Source organism: Syzygium oleosum, unplaced genomic scaffold (assembly GCF_021117445.2).
Source record: "Syzygium oleosum isolate NSW1041296 unplaced genomic scaffold, Sole_v2.1 Sole_v2.01, whole genome shotgun sequence".
Classification (NCBI taxonomy): domain Eukaryota; kingdom Viridiplantae; phylum Streptophyta; class Magnoliopsida; order Myrtales; family Myrtaceae; genus Syzygium; species Syzygium oleosum.
Window position 1 is genome coordinate 29,533,553 of NW_026607485.1, and position 22,447 is coordinate 29,555,999.

The 22,447-nt window shown below is 40.0% G+C and overlaps 1 protein-coding gene and 1 pseudogene across 1 annotated transcript; one reads left to right on the forward strand and one right to left on the reverse strand.

The window, feature by feature from the left end:
- Positions 1–11,154: 11,154 nt before the first annotated feature.
- Positions 11,155–12,145, reverse strand: LOC130137418 (uncharacterized mitochondrial protein AtMg00860-like). Its single transcript, XM_056308678.1, has 2 exons — positions 11,704–12,145; positions 11,155–11,249 (listed from the first exon to the last, which is right to left on the reverse strand). The coding sequence occupies exons 1-2, from the start codon at positions 12,143–12,145 to the stop codon at positions 11,155–11,157; spliced, it is 537 nt and encodes a 178-aa protein (XP_056164653.1).
- Positions 12,146–17,308: 5,163 nt separating this feature from the next.
- Positions 17,309–18,976, forward strand: LOC115685199 (vacuolar iron transporter homolog 2-like; annotated as a pseudogene).
- Positions 18,977–22,447: the final 3,471 nt, after the last annotated feature.

Consider the following 22,447-nt stretch of genomic DNA (forward strand, 5'->3'; position numbering starts at 1 on the left):
AACTTGCCATGACAACAGCCAATGAGACTGCTCGTTTTTTTGAGATTTACCGATGACAGGACATGGCTACATTATAATTCATATCATGATAACCCATGGAATTATTACATTGTGCTATTAATTTGACCCCTTTAATTATTCGATCAGAATTCTATCACGAGCTTGGAGTTAAGAAAGATTGCGAATTCTACTTTTAAATGAAACTTATTTTGCCCTCAATCGCGTTCCAAGAACATCACGACATTGTGTTTGTTTGGAGTGGTTTAGAGGGGATTGAAGAGGAAATTCACAAATATCCTTTGTTGTATTAGTAGACGGGAGTGAAACGATTTGGAGTTTACCTCCGGATTATCTCTGTTAATCTATAGTGAGTTCTACATCTCTCCAAAAGTAGGATGATTCGACTGAAAACTGATTTCTATCCACTTCTCTTCGCTCTTAATCAGTCTAGCCAACACATGATTTATTAAAATCCATTCTTGTCTCTTCCTTTCGTTTCCCTAATGATTTAGCGAATTCTTTATCCTCTTCAAAATCACTCCATCCAAACATAGTGTTTTGTAGAGAACAAGAATAGAAAGCATCAGTATGAGTATGGATCACGCATTTTTTTTTTTAAATTAAGCCAACTTATAATTACTAGACAAACGAATGAAACCACAATTAATTAATTTGACTTTGGTGCGCTATTTTTCCCTTGGGCATAGTATAACCTCGTGGCGCTAATACATAAAAAACATTTAATCCTTTTCTTTTGTTTTTTTAAGTAAAGTGGAGAAAAGTAGGGTATCTCGGGGAGCACAATCTCCGACAGTTTCTTTACTCAAAACCAGCAACTTCATCGTCACGCCAACCCAGCCTCCACTTTAATGCCCTGTTTCGTTGAAAAGCAGCTTCCTCGTTTTCCAGTGTTTTTTTTCAGCGTTTTTTATTGACTTCCATGCTGTTTCTCTTCATCTCTTCGAGTTCCGAGTGTCGTAACTCCAACCCCATTGAAGCTCAACCGTCAAAGCCTCTCGTGCTTTCTGATCACAATTCACAAACCAAGTGGGAGATAACCATTCGTTGCCGATGCCGGTAATCCGCCATTAATACGACACACTTCACGAGGTTTTCGTCTGATTCGTCGCTCACCAGCCGAGACATTGCAAGGCCCATGTGTTTGAACTTTTTGGTTCCCTTAAACATAAGTTTTCTATTAATTATTAAAAAAAAATTCATTGGCCGATTCTCCTGAGCGATCTTAACGCCAGAAAATTTCGAAAATATTTTCGAACGAAAATTTTTCGTGAAATAAATAAAGCCTTAATTTAGAAAATATTCTCTAAAACACCTTGAACTTAACTTTAAATATCTCTCTCCCTCTCGGCGTGTCTGTCATCATGTCTATGTCGTTGTCGTTGTCGTTGCTCACCATTCTCACCGTAGAAATTTCCACCAATCATAGCGTTGCCATCATTACCACTTGCTCCCGTTTGTTAGCCTAAAGATCTAAGGCAGTTGTCCTTGCCCTTGATGCCAACAACCTAAGATTGGAGACTAATGATACGATGTTCAATTATTTATATAAGTTCAATTTTTTATATTAGCAGGTATAAATAATCTCATATTAGGATTTTCCGTCAAAGTGCAAATCTTTCCTAACTTCACTTGAGCAAACAGCATATTCACATGATTATACATCTTCCACAGTTAGGTCATATTTATTAATGAAGTATCAACAAATGCAGGATTAATGCATGTTTAAGTTGATGCAAGCATCACCTTCCAAAGTCCCACCAAAGGGTTGTGTAGGAGAGGATTAGGACTTAGATCCAACCGTTGATCTGCTATAAGGATCGATGGTTTCATTCTATGCATATTCTTTTCCAAACAAAGAGGATAAGGTGGTAATAGAAATTTAACGATGCATATGTTACATCAATAAATTATGTGAATCCTAATTTACGGATCGAAGAGATTAAATGGACCCCTCCTTATAGTTGGAGACAATAATAGCAGAAGCTTCAGTATTCTTATTATGCTTCCCTGTTAAGTGAAGCTTCATCCCAGCGAAAATTAACTTTTTTTATCATAAAGAAGAGAATGATTAGCCTCGCGCGTATTCTGTAGATAGTGGAGCACTTCATCCACTGACACTAATATCTTTCTTCGTCTTCCTCATGTGTGAATGCAAAGACTATCTTTAAGAAACTATTCTTCGCTTTCGGCTGCAATTCGGCCAACAAGGTTTCGTTGAATCTGTCCAGTTTATTGGCCCAAAAAGCAATATTAAGTCATGCATGCACACCACATCTGATGGCCAAACTTCGAGAAAATCCTCCATTGATTCTCATTCCCTCTACAGAAGGAACCTATCCTTTCCTTTTCTTGGGTCATTTTCGCATAACTAGCTGTCCTCAGAATCGTCCAAAAATATAAATTCACAAAAAGGTGGGCACCAACAGTTTGCTGCTTCTAGAAGCAAATCAGAATCGTCAATCATCATGGCCACCGCAGCAATGATTTCCGCTTCTAATTAGTAAAAGAACTATTCTCTTTGAAAATTTATTAATGAAAAGTTTGTAATTTTCAATGTATTTTTTTCATGTTATATATAATTAATGCATTACAAATTGAAACGTTTCGTTTGTAAGTACAATAAATAAGTGCCTTTAAGGCACTCGTTAATAAAATCCATATTAAAGAATAATGAAAAATAAATTGAGAATAATTTAGGGTTAATACCACGAAAAATCTCAAACTGGTATACGTATGACAATTTTACCCCAAATTAATTTTTTGACCACCAAAAACCTCAAACTGATGCACCTGTGACAATTTTACCCTGCGTTAGTTTCCGTTAAATTTTACTGTTAAATTACTTTGTTAAATGACACCCGGTAATTGATGGATATACCAGTTTTGGATTTTACCCTCCATTTATCACAGCTGTACCAATTTTTTATTTTTTTTGCATTAATCTAATTTAACTAAAATTAACAGAGGGTAAATTTATCACAAATTTACTAGTTTGGGGTTTTTTGTGGTCAAAAAATTAGTTTTTGGTAAATTTATCACAAATGTACCAGTTTGGGGTTTTTTGTGATAAAAAAATTAGTTTTGGGTAAATTTGTTACAGGTGTACCAGTTTAGGGTTTTTCGTGGTATTAACCCAATAATTTACAAACCCATACATAAAGTAATGTGACATTTTTTTTATTAAATTGCACTTATTTGTTTGAGTACCTCCTCACAATCTCCCACATTGTTGACATATAATGTCGAGTATTTTTTTCATAATTTTTTTAAGTTTGAATAATTTATTAAATATTGACGATACTTTTGAATTTTGCTTAATTGTCAACAATTGTGCCATTTATTAACTTTCTTGGCAAGAGATGTTCCAGGACTTATAATGTGTTTTGTAACTTTTACCTAGATTTAGTAGAAAAGTTTGCATGTATGTGATTTATAAAGTGTTATCCTTTTGTGATTCATCTCACCTATAGTGTCGAATTCTTAAACTATCAATTCAATACCGAGCAATGATAGGTGGTCCAACTTGGTAGACTGAAAATCTAGTTTGAGTACTCACAATTACATAATGATAATTTTCGCCAAGATCAAGGATATTGCTAGTGACTTAGTCGGTTCCAATTTTGGCACAGCCAGACACTTCCTTTCAATGATATATTACTCTTGAACTTCGTTTCCTCCAACTTAAATCACAACTTTTCCTGTAATCAAGCTGAACCACGACATAAATGTCTAGAAGTCGAGAATGCATATGCTTTTGGAAAGTAACTTTCATATTTTTTCAAAAAAAAGACTTGATTAAAAAATATACGGGGATCTACTCAGTCAATTTTTATATATTTTAGACAAAAATCTATTAAACTAATTAATTCGACAACGAACGTTGTTTTCACAGACGATATTCTTTAAGCAAGTTGGGCTTTAAAAAAGCCCCATTTGTCAGCACTTTGTCGCTTTCTCATTTCTCCCCCCAAAAGTTAAAGAAGCATCACGTTCATACAATTTCCCAGAAAGCCCCGCAATTTTGACCTCCAATTATTGTTCACAATAGAACAAAATTCTCTCTCTCTCTCTCCGTGTCTCTCTCTCTACACACATTATCCTAAGATAGCATATATAGATTCGAAGCAACCACCACAAGCTTAACTTCCTCAATTTGTCCTCCATTCGATTTTTCAATTGTCCATTTATGTGCAAGAGGTAATCTTTGGAATGGTAAAGCTTCAATTATTGCTATTAGTAGGAAGAAACATGAAGGAATTACTAAGTGGAAAAATTGGGATAATTCCAAAAGAGGCACACCCAAAAAATGGCCATGGGCTCTGTGAGGTGGTGCTGCTACACCTGTAGAGTGATTTGGACTCAGCAGACATAGACTAAGAGAGTCCACACTGACATGACCCACTTGGACCAGAATCAGCTGGGGATACATCTCTTTTACAAGACGAGTGGTTTGGAAAAGTGAACGAGTGAACATTTTTAAATATCTGCTTTAATTTGCTATGATATACCTTTTTGTCGTTCAACAATGGCTCGTGTTCTTGACTGAATTGTGTGAATGAGAAGGGCATCTTTGATTTCCAAAAGCAAATGAAATAGGGTTCATGATGTGTTGGCCCAACGAGCATTGTCTGCATGCTTCCGAGCTGCCATCACCTGAAAAATAGAAATTGACTGAATATTATGGAGTCAATGACATCTGTATTTTTCAATGTCTTGATCATGAAGACAGAGGGACATTGCATATGTCGCCACCAGTGCAAAAGTTGGCATGACACGAGCCATGACCTAGCTAGATGGGACCGCTTTCTTTTTGAGATTTACCAATGAGAGGACATAGCCATATTATTTTTCATATCACGAAAGCCTTCATGTCACCTCTTCAATAATATAATATAAATTCCTTCATAAGTTTGAAGTCCGAAAAGATTGTGAATTCTACTTTTAGATTGCCTTAAATCACGTTAGATCATATGCTTTTTCCTATAGATGATTGGTTTCATGGTCGGTTCCAAGTTTGTGAAACTTAGAACTGACCTTGTTAACCTGGAACTGGCCTAAAACTTCTTTTTTTCTATTTCATTTCTGAAGGAGCAAAGTATTAACAAAAAGTGAACAACTGTTCAGAAGTTTGACACACAAAAGAACGCTTGAATGAAATAGTTCTACCAAAGAGCATTTCATCAAACATGTGGAATGCAAGGAATTTTCTGAACCAAAACTTCAGCAGTCCAAACAAAATATTCAGCAGTTTTAGGAGCTCATATCTAAGTTGATAAACTCAAGCGTAGAGTGGAGAGGGAGAGGAGACTATAGAGTAGAGAGCAAGAGTGAGAAATAAGACAAGATAGGCTGCGATACGATAAATGAGAAAATAAACTTGGGGTTTGGTTCTTTAAAATATGTTCTAAACTACCGGTCCAAATTGGGAACCGAATCGGACATTTCCTTTGAAACTAGAAACCCGTGCTCACCCCTACTTCTGCCATTGTAGTTTGGCCAAAGTATTGCCCAAGAACCCCATGATTAATGTTATGTTTTGTTTGGAGTGATTAAGAGGGGATTTACAAATAAACTTCGGTTTGTTGCGGTGGAGGTGAGAGAAAAATTGGAGTTTCCCTCCGGATTATCTGCTGAATTCTAAATCCCTCCAAAAGTAGGATGATTTGATTGGCAAAACTGATTCTCTGCCGTTAATTATCCCTACCAAATACAACCGATAATTTGATCCGCCGTTCTCTTCTTTTTCTTTCCCTAATGATCTATTGAATCGTCTATCCTTTTCAAGATCACTCCATCCAAATTCAGTGTCCTTTCGGAACAATAGTAGAAAGTGTCATTACGGATCGCATATTTGCCTATGATGCCAGGTCGAGCAACTCCAACTTGGGTGAGAGAGAAACACATTGTCATAATAATTTGGTCTATAACACAGTGGGATACTTTTTCAGACTAAATGGAAAGTTCAATAGCTGCCATGATAGAAAGGTAATTTCTTTTATAAGGATGTCGATATTCAGGTTATCCTCAATTTCTCATGACAGATGTTTGAATAATAGTTTTAAGGATCATTGGATTCTTCTAGCAAAAAAAAAAAAGGATCATTGGATTCTCAAAAGATGATACGGCAGGTTTTTAGAGTGGTCAAATTGACCCTCGAATTGAAAGAATCTCGATCATATTGACAAAAACAAAATAAGTTTAGTAAAAAATATGGCAGCTAGCACATCCCCAAAGGCTTTTCGAATTATCACACAAGCCTATGTGAGAATTGATATAGAATATAAATCCTATTTTCCCCATTTTAAAGATTTTAAGAAATAATAAGGGTCTTCTTAACTCATGTCTAATAACAAAATATTTTCATTTGAAATGCCTAATTGCGCATAACACGGAGAAGACTGTACTTTGAAAATGACAAATTTTATTTATTTGAATGTTTAACGAGTCCTCCCAAGATACTTGTTAATAAAAACTATATGATAAGTCGGAATCTCCAAGTGGAGAAGCCAAAACACGCTACTACTAAGGCCGACCCAATTTGAAAAATGATTATTTCACTTAATACCGTCCTCTTCTTTATACGTTGAAGGGACTATGTCGATCTCCCTGTTTAAGTACTCGTTTACGTTTTATGAAAACTCATATCCCTAGCATGTTCAAAATTCAAATTGATTCAAAATTAAGCCAACTTATACTTACTAGACAATGAATAAAGCTACAATTAATTAATTTGACTTTGGTGCACTTTTTTGTTTTTTTCTCTTGGGGATGGTATTACAGCGTGGCAATAATACATGAAAGATTACTTTTAATCGAATTTTTAAGTTAAGTGGAGTAAATTAGGGTCTCTCGGGGAGCACAATCTTCGACAGTTTCTTACTCAAAACCAGCAACTTCATCTCCACGCCTCCGCAGTCACGCATTGCGCCCCGTTTCGTTGCGCAGCAGCTTCCTCGCCTCCCGCTATGGTATTGATTTCCATGTTCTTTTTCTTCATCTCCTTGAGTTCTGTGTATCGTAACTCCAACCCCATTGAAGCTTTCGATCGTCAAAGCCTGTCGTGCTTTCTGATCACAAGCCAAGTGGGAACTGGTCATTCGTTGGCGACGCTGGGATTCCGCCATTACTACGACACACTTCACGAGGTTTTCGTCTAACTGTTCGTTCCCTGGCCGAGACATTGCAAGGCCATGTGTTTGATCTTATTTAGGCTAAACAGTTTGTGAGTATCTTCAGAAACGTGTCTTGTTAAGAGTGTCGCATGGCAAAGAAAAAAAATTAAAGAAAGTTCACAATTTTTCCCTCTCAATCCCTACACGTTTTGGAAAGGGTCACCGTCAATCCTTTTGATAAGCTTGATCGGTCGAAATGTTGATATGAGCAGTTGAAATACACCCGTGCCCTTTTTGTGATTTACTCATATTTTTTATATGGCACCACGTAGGTATAATATTAATGACGCGCAGACCAGTCAAACAGGTAGATCGGATCAAAAATGGTCCGATCCAAATTGACTATTTAATCCATTTTGACTCATTTTCATGCATTATAAGTACGGTGACTTATACCCGACCCAACACGTATCTAATCCATACCCGACCTGATCCATATTAATAAGTTACTTCTATATTTAACGCAATTTAGGAAAATTCATACCCAAACCAAATTGAGAATATAGAGTGAGCGAGCATAAGATCGAGTGAAAGCGAAAGAGAGTGAAGAGAGAATCATAGAGATGAGTCGGGTCTAAGTAAGTTGTGAACCCATTTAATATTTATATTATTTTAGACCTTACCATTATAAATTTATTTGTAACCCATTCACTGAATATAACTAAGCCATATAACAATCCAGCTCATAAAATATGGGTTAAGAAATGAGTCTATAATCCATTTTGATAGGTTTCACGATACGGAAAATCATAAATATAATAGAAAGAGAGGTCATTTCGTGCTCGCAAAGAGAGAAAGAGAGGTAGGAATATGGCAATAGCAAGGCGACTACCATATGGGGGTTGCTGTTGCATGAGGCTTGTGACACCATGACAATCATCACGTTGTGGCATTGGCAGCAGCAAAGGTGACTATCATGTGAAGGGCATTGTTGCTCGAGGCTCGTTAGGCAATGGCAACTATCACATTATAGTCATTCTCTCACCGGAGAAATTGGACGCCACAATGCCCGTGGCCATTTTTCAGGTCTGACCACTCTGTTGTATCATTGCCTCAAGATCAAAGGATACAAACGCGAGTAGCTCATAACTCATGCTTTTTCTCTAGCGAATTTTAATTTTATTAAAGTCCAAGTCAGCAAAACCGTCACTAGATTTGCTCAAGAACTGACTGTGACCTTTTTAAAAACTACAGGAACCTTTTAAAAGAATTTACAGAAACGATTTTTTTAATTTTGGATAACAGTCTAGAAACTCATGGGGATATGACTCTTACTTATCTTCAAAGTTTTGCGCCGTGTTATGTCAAACTTCCATACACCTTCAACATTTTAGAAAAACATTTTGTTCCTACATCTTCTCGCCACAACTTTTTGGTACAATAGGGCTTCCATTCAAATAAATCCGGTGACAGATCATGCCTATCACTTGTCCAAGCCAACTACACCATGAGATAGCAATCATTCATGACCTCCATCTATCGTCCACTCCGTTTGTTTCGCAAACTACTTGATATTTTTTAAAGAGACATGTAGTATTTGTGTGATATAAGGGATACCTAACCACCGAGGTCCTACCCGTAAGAGTCGGGGTTTCTCGGGCCTAGCTACTAGGAACCCGAGTACAAGTGTCGAGGACCCAGGCCTGAGCGATGGTGACTTGAGCATAGTAGTCGAGTACTTGGGCACAGGCACCAAGGTCTTGGACTTGGTCTTAAGAGACTTGGGTTTAGATTTTGTGAAGCTGAGCTTAGCCGCGGAGGAACTAGGGCCGAACGCCAGTGACTTAGGTGCGAGAATTGGATACCCAGTCATAGGTCTGGGCATCGAGGTCTCAAACCCAACCTCGAGAGACCCGGGCCCTGACTTGGGCGTGGGAGTCGGATACCTGAGCATCACCATCAAGGCCTTGAGAATGGGCATGCCCACCGAGGATTCGGGCATGGGCACCAGGGTTCTGGGCATGGGCACAAGGGTCCCAAGCATGCAGCCAAAGATTCAGGCAAGGGCGCTAGAGTCTTTGGCCCAGCCTCTAAGAATTGGGTTCAGGTACTCAAGCACTACTGTCGAGGAAGGGGGCCCGACCTCGATGGATGTGGGCCCCAAGGGTCGATGACTTGGGCATAGGAGCGGGTACCTGGGCATGGTCGTCTGGAACCTATGCATGACATCAGGATCTCAAGTGTAGCCTATGACTCAAGCCCAAGCGCCATCGACTAGGGCGTGAGAATTGGGTACCTAGGCATGGCCGCTATGGACCTGAGCATATGCACTAAAGTCCTAAGCATGGGCACTAAGGTCCGAACCATAGCCACCAGGTACCGAGGCTAGCCTTTATGGACTTGGGCTCAATCTTGATGGACCTAGGCTTGGATGCCTGATACTTAGGCGCAGAAGCAAAGCACCTAGGCACAGTGGCAGGGAACACGTCGAGGGTCAAACCAAATAATTCCTCAAGTAAGAGGCTGAGGTCGTCGACTAGCTTCGTGCAACTGTGTTGGGTGCGAATGACAACCTGCTCTTGGCAGTGTCGCTCATGACGGGTGTCAGCGCTCTGACGCAGATAGAAGTGATAACTTGAAAAACTCTTCCACGATTCGACTGGAATTCAATTCAATTTCATAATATGAATACAAAGCTGGACGTCCTTTTATAATGATAGGACTCCTAAAGATTTCCGAATTAATGAAAATAACATCAAAGCAAATCAAATATAATCTTATAAAATCAAATCTAATCTTATCTAATAAAATAAAATCTAATCTTATCTAATAAAATCAAACGAAATATTGATAATTCGAAATTGCCTAAAGTAAAAAAAACTGCCTAATCAGAAAAACTGCCGAGATTTCCGGCGATTACGGCGATCACGACGATCACATTCTTCAAGATAATCACAGGCTAACTGTTCTACGTCATTCCCTCCCTCTTCGAGAAAACTCGCCATCGAGTTATGATTAGGATAGAATGGTGTATCGGGAGCATGATACTCAAATAAGTCTGCCACATTAAATGTAGGGGAAATGTTGAGATCATCAGGAATGTCAACTACATAGGCATTGTCGTTGATCTTCTTCAGGATGCGGCAAGGACCAATCTTCTTGTGCTTCAGTTTATTATAGGTACCTACAGGAAAACGCTCCTTTCTCAGGAAAACCATTACCTCATCGCGTACCTCAAAAATTTTCGAACGTCACCGTTTGTCAGCATCCTCCTTATACTTTGAATTAGAAGCAGCCAATTGACTAGCAACAGCAGCTTGGACTTCATTAATTCTGGTTGCCAAATTCTCCGCTACGACACTATAGCCAAGAATCTTGGGCAAGGGAACCAAATCCAGAGTATGATGTGGTGTACGCCCATAAACGACCTGAAAGGGAGATGTACCGGTAGAGCGGTTAACCGAGTTGTTGAAGGCGAACTCAGCAGGAGCAAGATACCAGTCCCACTGCTTAGGCATATCACTGCAGAGGCAGCGAATGATATCCGCCATAGTACGATTCACAACTTCCGTCTGACCATCCGTTTGGGGATGAAAAGAACTACTATACTATAAATCAGTCCCAAATAAACGCCATAAAGTACGCCAAAAATGGCTCAGAAATTTCGTGTCACGATCGGAAGTGATTGTCTTCGGCACACCATGGAGACGGACTACTTCACGAAAGAATAAACTTGCCACATGCGAAGCATCCGAAGTTTTCTTACAAGGAATGAAGTGCGCCATCTTCGAAAACCGGTCAACCACCACGAAAACAGAATCTAAACTCCGTTGGGTGCGAGGAAGTCCCAACACGAAGTCCATCGATATGTCTACCCAAGGACCCGAAGGAATAGGCAAGGGGGTATAAAGACCAGTGTTCTGAGAGTGGCCCTTAGCGGTCTGACAAATGTAGCATTTATTGACAAATCGCCCCACGTCTCGCTTCAGTTGAGGCCAATAGTACCGCTCATCCACCAAGGCTACAGTTTTATCTCGCCCCAAATGTCCGCCGAGAGTACCACCATGAAGCTCTCGAATGAGTTGTTCGCGCAAGGAACCACGAGGAATGCATAATCTATTGCCAAAGAACAAGAATTTTTCTTGAATTATCATATCGCCATGACAACCTGTTTCAGAACACTTCTCCCATATCTCACCAAAATCATCATCCTCAGGATAAAGAGAACATAGGTGATCAAAACCGACAACATCAGTGCGCATGGTCACGAGTGTCGCAGCACGTCGACTCGGCGCATCTGCCACTTTATTTAAATGGCCTGCTTTGTGACGAAGCACAAAATTAAATTGCTCTAGAAAAGAAACCCATCGTGCATGCATTCGATTTAAGTGCTTCTGACTCTTGATATATTTAAGAGCCTGATGATCGGTGTTAAGAACAAATTCCTGCTGATAAAGATAGGACTGCCAGTGCTTTATAGCGCGCACTACAGCATAATACTCTTGCTCATACGTAGACCAGCGCCGATGAGCTTCATTAAGTTTCTCACTAAAAAAAGCAATAGGCTTACCTTCTTGGAAAAGAACAGCGCCGATTCCAATACCCGAAGCATCGCAATCCAACTCGAACACTTTCTCAAAATCAGGGAGCATCAATACTGGTGCCGTTGAGAGCTTTTCTTTGATAAGCTTGAAGCTGGCCGAAGCTTCATCACCCCAATGGAATTTTCCTTTCTTTAAACAATTAGTGATCGGGGCTACAATTGTACTGAAATCTCGAATAAAACGTCTATAGAACGTCGGAAGGCCATGGAAACTTCGAGCCTCGCCAACATTCTGTGGAACTGGCCAATCACGGATCACAGCTACCTTTTCTGCATCAACGTGAAGACCATCTGCTCCAACAACAAAACCCAAGAAAAGGAGTCGCTCGGTCATGAAGCTACACTTCTTCAAATTAATAAATAATTGATTTTTCTGCAAGGTTAGCAGGACATCTCTCAAGTGCTCCATGTGCTGTCGATCATCCGGACTATAGATGAGAATATCATCAAAGAAAACTACAACAAACTTGCCAATAAAAGGTTTGAGAACCTGAGTCATCAAACACATAAAAGTACTAGGCGCGTTAGTGAGTCCAAACGGCATGACAAGCCATTCGTACAAACCCGCACTTGTCTTGAAGGCCGTTTTCCATTCGTCGCCAGGGCGGATGCGAACTTGGTGGTATCCGCTTCGAAGGTCGATCTTCGTAAAAATCCGTGATCCAGCAAGTCTGTCTAGCATATCATCAAGTCATGGAATCGGAAACCTATACTTGACAGTAATCCGGTTAATGGCATGACTGTCTACACACATACGCATGGTGCTGTCTTTCTTTAGCGTGAGAAGCGCAAGAACTGCACATGGACTTTTGCTTTCACGCAAGAAGCCCTTTCGAAGGAGATCTCCCACCTGCTCCTGTAGAATCTGATTCTCCTTCGGATTCATCCGATAATACGGCAAATTAGGAAGACTAGCTCCTGGAAGAAAATCAATCTTATGCTGGATATCCCTCAAATGAGGTAATCCGTCAGGTAAATCCTCAGGCATAACATCACTGAATACCTTTAATAAGGGCTTAAGAATGTCGGGAACACGAACCACAACTTGCTGGTCGCCCTTGTCCACAATCATATACATCCCTTCACGATTTCGGATGTTCATCATAACCCCTGCATTCTGCTTTTTCACAATCTGAGGGGAATTACTCTTTGGTCTTAAAGTAATTTTAGTCCTTTTCCATACAAAAGAATACGTATTCTCCCTAACTCGGTGTGTAGCATCAACATCATATTGCCATGGCCGACCCAGTAAAACATGACACGCATCCATCTCCACAACATCACAGACAATAGTATCTTGATATGATTTCCCGATCGAAATAGGTAAACGGCATAATTGGTTTACCTTAAGTTCTGCTCCCTTGCGTATCCACCCGATCGTGTAGGGCGCGGGATGCGGCTCCGTCTTTAGTTGCAAGTGATCCACCAAGGCCTTTGACACTATGTTCTCGCAACTTCCGCTGTCAATAATGATATCGTATACTTTGTCGTTGACAGTACAGCGAGCGCGGAAAAGCTGATTCCGCTGGGTATCTTCTACCCGTGGAGTAAGCAATAGACGACGCACTACACAATTAACTTGCTCGCCCACTTCATCTTCCACTCCCACTTCTTCTTCATTTTCCCAATCTTCCTTATACACATCTTCGTCATGTTCAACGATATTGGCCATTCTACGACGAGGACAATCGCTGGAACGATGGCCCAACTCGTTACACTTGTAGCACCTGATCGGTTGGGGCTTGGCATATGGATTCTGGGTATTCTGATTGGGAGTGCGATTGCTTGCTGCGATTGCTTCCTTAGGCGTCCCAGTAGTACCCCCTGGAACTCGGCTCGAATCAGGTGTTTGTTGACTAGAAGAACTTGCAACATCAGGCTGTCTTCCTCTCCCGAATGACCCACGACCCGAATAATTGCTACCATGAGTACTAGGGCTAGTCCTCTCCAATTGCACCTCAATTTTTCGCGCCATATCCTGGACGTCTTCGACAGAGAATAGTCGATGCAAAGAAACCTGATCCTGGATATTAAGTCGCAAACCATTAATGTACCTATCAGTTTGTTGTGCCTCGGACTCATCCAGGTTATTGCGAGCGGAGAGTCGAAGGAACTCTTCCGTATAAGCTTGGACCGATCTATTCGATTGTCGGCAATTCTGGAATTGCTGAAATAACAGTTGCTCATAGTCCGTTGGGAGGAACCTCTTCTTCAACTTTTGTTTCATTTGACCCCATGATCCAATAGGAGCCTTGCCTTGTCGACGTCGCGTCAATTGAGTCTGTTCCCACCAAGCTGAAGCGCCACCCTTCAATTTGTACGCCACAAGTTTCACTTGGCGATCCTCGTCAATATCCATAGCGTTGAAGAATTTTTCGACCTCCCAAAGCTAGTCAAGGAAATCTTCAATATCCAAATTTCCATTGAAAGTAGGGAGATCTACCTTTAGTTGGTACTGCTCAGGATCTCGTCGATAGCCCCCCTGCCGTCGATCCCCACGAACATGCTCCTCTTGGAATCCCCTGTATCGGCGACCACCACGAATATGCATCTCCCGGAAATCATTGTCTTCGTCTTCCGTATCCTCGACATAGTCTTGACGGCTATGTCGGGGAATTCCTCCACGCCCCATAGCATCTTCGGGATCACGAACGACAAGAATTTGCTCAGCTGGAAGAACGCCAGGCGCATGGTTTGTGGACAAACGTTGGATGGCATCAAGAATCTCTTGAAACCTCTGATCGGTTTGATCCACGAACTGATTGAACTCAGTCCGCGTAATAGGCTCGCTTTCATGGCCCTCAGCAGCGGGGAGATTGACATTCACGTTATTCACCATCGTCACAGGAGAAACCTGCTCTGATACCAAATGACGCAGATAGAAGCGATAACTTGGAAAACTCTTCCACGATTCGACTGGAATTCAATTCAATTTCATAATATGAATACAAAGCTGGACGTCCTTTTATAATGATAGGACTCCTAAAGATATCCGAATTAATGAAAATAACATCAAAGCAAATCAAATATAATCTTATAAAATCAAATCTAATCTTATCTAATAAAATAAAATCTAATCTTATCTAATAAAATCAAACGAAATATTGATAATTCGAAATTTCCTAAAGTAAAAAAAACTGCCTAATCAGAAAAACTGCCGAGATTTCCGGCGATTACGGCGATCACATTCTTCAAGATAATCACAGGCTAACTGTTCTACATCACGCTCTCTACAGGGACATCAAGACCATGGCCATAATCAGGGTGTCGGGGCTAATCGTCGGGGCCTGCAGCATGGCCATAAGGGAGCTTGTATCCTTATAGTCACCAATACGACATTGAGGTGGCCTAGATGATGAGAGAGGCCAAGAATGAAGCCCTAAGAACCAAAGAGATGGACGCAAGGAAGGAGAAGCTAGCAAGCCCATGGCAAACGGCGGTGACATCGGCACTGACCTTTGCAGTGGGGGCGCTGTTGCCACTCCTGGCGGCTGCATTCATAAAGGAGTACAAGGTGAGGTTGGTGGTGGCGATAGTGGCAGTGAGCATGGCATTACTTACGTTTGGCGAGCTGAGCGTGGTGCTGGGGAAAGTACTAGGGTGCCACTTGGAGGGTGGTTGGCCATGGGCATCACGTTTGGTTTGACCAAGCTGATTGCCTCAATTGGTCTATAATAATATTGAACAACACATATAATGTTTCCTTGATGGTATTAATGACCAATAATAACTTTTACATATTGTATCTTAGGTCGTAATTAGCTAAGTCCTCTCGCTTGCTTTGCTGGAAGAACTCATACTAATTAGGGCACATGATGAGGCATGAATGAGCACAAATTCAACTCCTTACATGGAATATAAATATCATTCAAGATTTTAGTGTTTTGTTTTTGTATGCTATCAAGATCAGTAAGTACGCCCATCGGTGATTTAAGTGGGGGGTCGTGGCGGTGGGATGCTGCGCTAGCCCCCCTCAAGGACTAGTCGAGCATCACCGCTGGTTTGAGCCCTAGCTCGCCGGTCGCGCGGACACCTCGATTATCAAAAAAAAAAAAAGATCAGTAAGTACATTATTACTAAACCCCAAGGGGTTGTTCAAATCATAAGCAAGTCTATTCTTCTCACTCAAGGCTTTAATTTGAATCATCGCATTTGCGCATTCTTTTGGGACTACCTTCAAGTGCACAGACATGTGTTATCTACAATAGTTAATGAGTGTGTACGAGACAAGGAGACTGCCATGCCGATTGCATGCCCGATGAGAACTAATCGGGTGCTCAAAGATTTCTGAACACTCCATTAGTAGAAACAAAAAAATAGTACATGTTGTCCTGCCATTTTTGAAGGAAGCGTAATGAGATCTCATTAACATTATAAGAACATTCGGCACACCTATGGAGACACCAATTAGAAGATCTTGCAAATTGTGGAATGTGACACATGAGATTCCATTATCCCAAATTTCCCATAAGAAGCAAGATAATTCTTATATACATGGAAAGCTCGTCCCTTGACTAATTTGTTTACTTATTTGAGCTACTGAAATTGGGTTGCATTCCATAAAAAAAATTAAAAGAGTTTTGAGATCCAACTATAGACTTTGTGTTTCACAAGCTAAGGTTTCTACTTTCTACTCAAATAAATAAACCTACTAACTATACAAAACCATGCTCTTGGCTATTATTCTATAACGCACATGTTTCACTATAAAGGAAAAATTCCAAATAAGGCCCAAACTGCTCTCATTTTCTTAAATAAAGACTTGAAATGGATCTTATGTCAAATAAGGACTTGAAGTGTCACTATTTTCTCAAATAAAAGTTTGAAGTGAACCTTGTCTAATAAGAGTATGAAGTGACCATCTCAATCTAAAAAAGGAGCCTAACCTCATCGGAGTCAAGGGCATTTTCATCTTTTTATTTTTTTTTTATTTTTTTCCTTTTTCTTTCTTTTCTTTCTTTTGTTTTTTTTTTCCATAAAAACAAACTAAAGTTAAAAAAAATAAAAAAATAATAAGGGGAGCAACCAGCTCTCCCCGCATGTGGCCACCGCTCCATCGCCGATGGGGCGACAGCGATGGCTGATGGGGTCACCACTAGGCCCTCGCCTTTGGCCAACAACGGTCACTGGCCATCGCCGCCGCCCGACCGGCGATGGGTTGGCGGCCACAGGAGGGGAGGTTTAGCTGCTAGCCCTCCCCCTTGTTTTTCTCTTTTTTTGATAATTTTTTTTTAAATTTTTAATTTAATTTAACTAAAATTTATGTTAAAATTGTTTTTACACGAAAATGTCGTTGACCAGCCGGAATATTTGGCCGGCTAGCGAACCAGTGGGGTGAGGCCTTTATTTGAAATTGTTATAGCTACTTCAGGCCCTTATTTAACACAAGGTCCACTTCAGGTCCTTATTTGAGAAAATAATGGCACTTCAAGAAGTCCTTATTTGGAATTTTCTCCTCTATAAATAGCTTCTCTCAAGGAGTGTGCCCTCCACATGCCCTCTTATCTTCCTCTCTATTATTCCTTTCATTTTTAGAGCTTCCTCATATTAACTCTTCTCTCTCCATCCATCCATGGAAACACTACCATCAACTCAACCACAAGACCCCCAACAATTGCCTCCCCCTTATGCTCTCAAAGTCAACCTAGAGGGTCAAACCAAACAATCCCTCAAGTAAGCTGTTGTGGTCGTCGACTTCTCGTAGCGAGCATAGTGACTCTGTGCCGCTATCCTCGGTGCGAATGACGGCCTACTCTCGATGGCGTCGCTCATGATGGGCATCGGCACCGTTTGTAAGGATGTCAAGACCATGGTGATAATCGGAGTGGCGAGGTTGATCGTCGGGGGCCTGCAACATGGCTATCGGGGAACTCATATCCATGTATTCATAGTATGACATCAAGGTGGCCCAAATGAAGCAAGAGAACAGGAATGAAGCCCGAGGAGCCAAAGAGATGGACTTGAGGAAGGAGAAGCTGGCAAGCCCATGGAAGACGGTGGCGGCATCAGTACTGGCCTTTGTGGTGGAGGCGTGGGTGCCGCTCCTAGCGGTACATTCATAAAGGAGTACAAAATGAGACTGGTGGTGGTGATAGTGGCGGTGAGCGTGGCATTGGTCGGCTTCAGCAGGCTGAGCACGGTGTTGGTAAAAAGGCCAGTAGTGAAGTTGGCATCTGTTGGGACTAAATAATGCAACCTAGAGGGGGTGAATAGGTTGTAACAAAATCTTTATACTTTTTGCGGAAAACAATAAGTACAAAGTAAATATCACGTTAAGATGATGTTTCAGAAATCGTGAGCTGATTGTGTGCTTATGTAATTGAACCGGAGGGAAACAACAGCACACAAAGATATATGGTGGTTCAGCTTTATCCACAAGCCTACGTCTACTCTCACCACTAACAGCCACAAGTTGGGTTGGAATACAGTAGCAATTTGCGGAACAAGTTACAACCAGCACACATAAATCATTTCAGAAGATAGATCACACTATTAGGAGTGCTGTTATTAATTAGTACACTTGATCCTTAAACACAATTACAAGTAGCAAGGATCATGGATATATAAGAGCTTTTTGCTTAGGACACATCTTGTAATAGATTTATGGGTTTTGTGTATTGCAAGTCTCTTAACTTCTTGGTGTTCAAAGATCTTCTATTTTATAGGCATCTTCAAACAATCCATTGGAGATGTCTCGAAGAAGCAAAATAGCCGTTAGGAGTTTGTTGGAGCTACTGTCCAAGGATGAGACTGCCCATACAGTCTGTCTCGAACCTTTGTAGACTACCTGAAATAACTTCTGCTACTGTCTTGTTGCTGCAACTTTGACATACTATTATACGACATGTTCTTAGATCTTCCTTCTCTCCTGCTTGTGTATGTCTAGTCAACGACGGCTACAATGATGAACCAACAATCATATTAAATGATTCGTTGCTTACAATATTCTTGATCTACTTAGCTTAGAATAAACATTGTCTTGTAGCTGATCTTTGTAGATTCGTTGGTACTATTTTGACCAATAGAACAAATTCATGATCTCATAACTTCAGTTCTGTAAACATTATCAGGAACATCAGCAATCATCAATGTAAAACATTATACAAAGTATAGTTTTGGGATCATCAAAATTTCTTTGAGATGTTTCTCTACCAGCATCTAGGGTGCTGCTTGGAAGGGGTGGCTAGCCATGGCAATCACCTTTGGTTTGATCAAGTCAATTGGCTCTACTGGTATATAATAATTTTGAACAACACATATAATTTTTTTATGATGGTATTAATGACTGGTAACGACATTTACATATTGAATCTTAGGTTCTAAATCTTAGGTCCTTGCTTTACCTTTGGAACTCATTCTAGCTAGGGCACATGATGAGGCGTGAATGAGCACAACTTCAACTCCTTACCTGAAATATAAATATCATTTGAGATTTTCGGGTTTTGTTTTGCATGCTATTAATATGAGTAAGTACACTATTACTAAATGGGTTGTTCAAATCATAAGCAAGTCTATCCTTCTCATTCGAGGATTGGATTTGAATCATCACACTTGCGCATTCTTTTGGGACCACCCTTAGGAGCACAAACATGTGATATCTACAATGGTTACTGAGTGTGTGAGGGACAGGGAGACTACCATGCCTAATGCACGCCTGACGAGAACTAACTAGGGGCACTAGAGTCCCACGCTCGGCCTCGTGGACCCAGCCTCGACCGTGGAGGATGTGGGCATGAGCGTCAAGGTTTCCGTATTGAAGCACTAATTTCTAATGGTATTTTGCAAAATGATTTTTGATTTTTTAAAAAGAGAATCATTGTCTTGAATCCAAGCATAAAATTTTCAGTTGACTGTGAAAAGGTTTTCTATTGACTCATTTTCCTAAGCGATCCAAACACCTTAAAATGAAGAAAATGTTTTCCAACAGAAAATTGTTCACGAAACAAACAGAGCCTTAAATAAGATAATATTCCCTGAAACACCTTAAACTTAACTTTAAGTACCTCTCTCTCCCTCTTTGTGTCTGTCATCATGTATATATCGTTGTCATTGCTCACCATTATTACTCTGGGGATTGCCACCGGTCTTAGCGTTGGCACTTGTTTCCGTTTGTTAGCCTGAAGATCTAATGCAGTTGTCCTTGGCCTTGAGGCCAACAACCTTAGATGGGAGGCTAACGATATGATGTTTGATCATTGATATAAGGTCAATTTTTCATATCCATAGGTATAAACGATCTTACATTAGAATTTTCCGCCAAAGTTCAAATCTTTCCTAACTTCACTCGAGCAAATAGCATATTCACATGATTATTACTATGCATTTGAGCTACATCTATGGGTCATATTTATTAATGAAGTAATTTTGGACACCAAATGCATGATTAATGTATGGTTAAGCTGATGAAAGCATCGCCTTCCAAAATCCAACCAAAGGATTGAATAAGAGGGAATTAGTTGATCTGCCGTAAGGATCGATGATGTCATTCAACACAAATTCTTTTACCAAATAAAGAGGATAAGGTGGTAGTAAAAAAAACAACGATTGATATGTTACAATAGCAAATCACGTTGATCCTTTTTTCCGGATCGAAGGATCGAAGGGATTAAAGTGACCCCTCCTTGTAGTTGTAGACAATGATAGCAGAAGCTTCCTTAGTCCTTTCATACTTTCCTGTTAAGTGAAGCTTCATCAGTTTTGGATTATTCTTTTCACATTATCAAGCAATGAACTTCTAGTTCTAATCATTAAAAAGAGAATGATTTGCGTCATGCTTATTCTGTAGATGGTGGAGCTTAAATTGACTAAAACATAATCGACCGTCACCAATACTATAATTTCCTCATGTGTGCATGTTAAGACTATCGTTAAGAAGTTATTCTTCGCTTTGGGCTGGGATTTGGCCAGCAAGGTTTCGTTGAATCTGTCCAGTTTATTAGCCAAGAGAGCAAAATTTACTGAAGTATGCACACCACATCTGGTGGCCAAACTTCAAGAAATTCTCCATAGATACTCATTACCTCTAGAGAAGGAACCTGTCCTTTCCTTTTTTTTGGGTCATTTTCGGATAACAAGTTGTCCTCGGAAGCGTCAATAGATCATCAACTCCCGAAAAGGTGGGCGCCAACAGGTTGCTGCTTCCGGAAGCAAATCAGAATCATCCATCGTCTCGGGCACCCCAACAATTTCCACTTCCAATTAGTAAAAGAATTTTATCACCGAATAACACAAAATGCTTATTACACACTTATTTAAGGAATAAAATGCATCATTTATTTCGTACTATACATTACAAGTTTAAACGAAGGGAATTTGTTCACAAGACCTGTATTAGAAAATCAAGGCTAGTAAATTGATAATAATTTATCAAAATCAATATATACACTATAAAATTCTCTGTGTTATTTGATTGGACTCTATTATTTAAATATCTACTCGTAATCTCCGGCAGTACTTGTTAATACATCAGTTTTGTGACTTAGTTTTTGATATCTATAGCGCTACTCAATGCTAAATAGGTGGGAAAATCGTCTAGAAAAAAACTAAACCTAGTGTACGACGGTCAATTTAGTCATAATCTATTAATTGTACCAATTTAGTTTTAAACATTTTGACAACTTGTCAATTTACTAAATATTTCAATTGTGCCAATTTAGTCATAAACATTTTGATGATTTGCTAATTTAATCATAAACCTTTTAACGATTTGCCAATTTAATCCTTCCAGTCAAATTTGATTGGAAATCACTAGCATGACAATCTAGTTAGCGCTAACTGTCTTACGTGGCACTTCCGGCACTGACGTGGATAATTTTTGTATTTTTTTTTCCTTGTTTCCTTTTCTCTTCTCTTCTCTTCTTTTTTTTTTTTTTTCGTTTTTTCCCTCCGCCGAGCCATCGAGCTGGCCATCATTAGGCCTCGTCGATGGCTGGTGGAGGTTGCTGGCCGCCTTTGAGGGACCGGGGGCTTGCCCTTGCTGGCTTGGCGAGGGCGAGGGTTGTCCTCGTTGGATATGGTGAGGGCAGCCCATGCTCACCCAAGCCACGGCAACCATCGCCAGCCCAGGTGAGGGCAACCCTTTCCCGAGGGTGGCCCTTGCTTGAGGTCGGCCATCAATGAGGGTTGGTAGAGGGATAAAGGAAAAATAAAAAAGAAAAGAGAAAATATAAAAAATTAAAAAAATTAAAAAAATTGTCCATGTCAGTGTCGGCTGTACCACGTAGGATGGCCGATACTATCAAGTCAACGATTTCCGGCCAAAATTAGCTGAAATGACTACATTGACACATTGTTAGAATGTTTAGGACTAAATTAATAAATCATCAAAATATTTAAAATTAAATTGGCACAATTGAAAGGTTTAGAATTAAATTGACAAATTATCAAAATGTTTACAACTAAATCGGCACAATTGAAAGGTTTATAACTGAATTGACCGCCATACGATAAATTTAGGACTTTTTGGACAATTTTTCCCTAAATACGTAATTTGGCTGTAAAAGATGTCTACCTACATCATGTTTTTCTTATCTTTTTCATGTATAAATTGGATTGGTCAATATTAGATGGAAGATGGTGGGTGACACTCATCTTAATTTGCTATTACCTTGATGTAGATTTATACTAACAAGAGTCGTAATGTCAACGACTAGTAGAAAATTTTTTGGAGTTGTAGAGGAGCCATGCATGAAGAGTTTAAAATATCTAATCG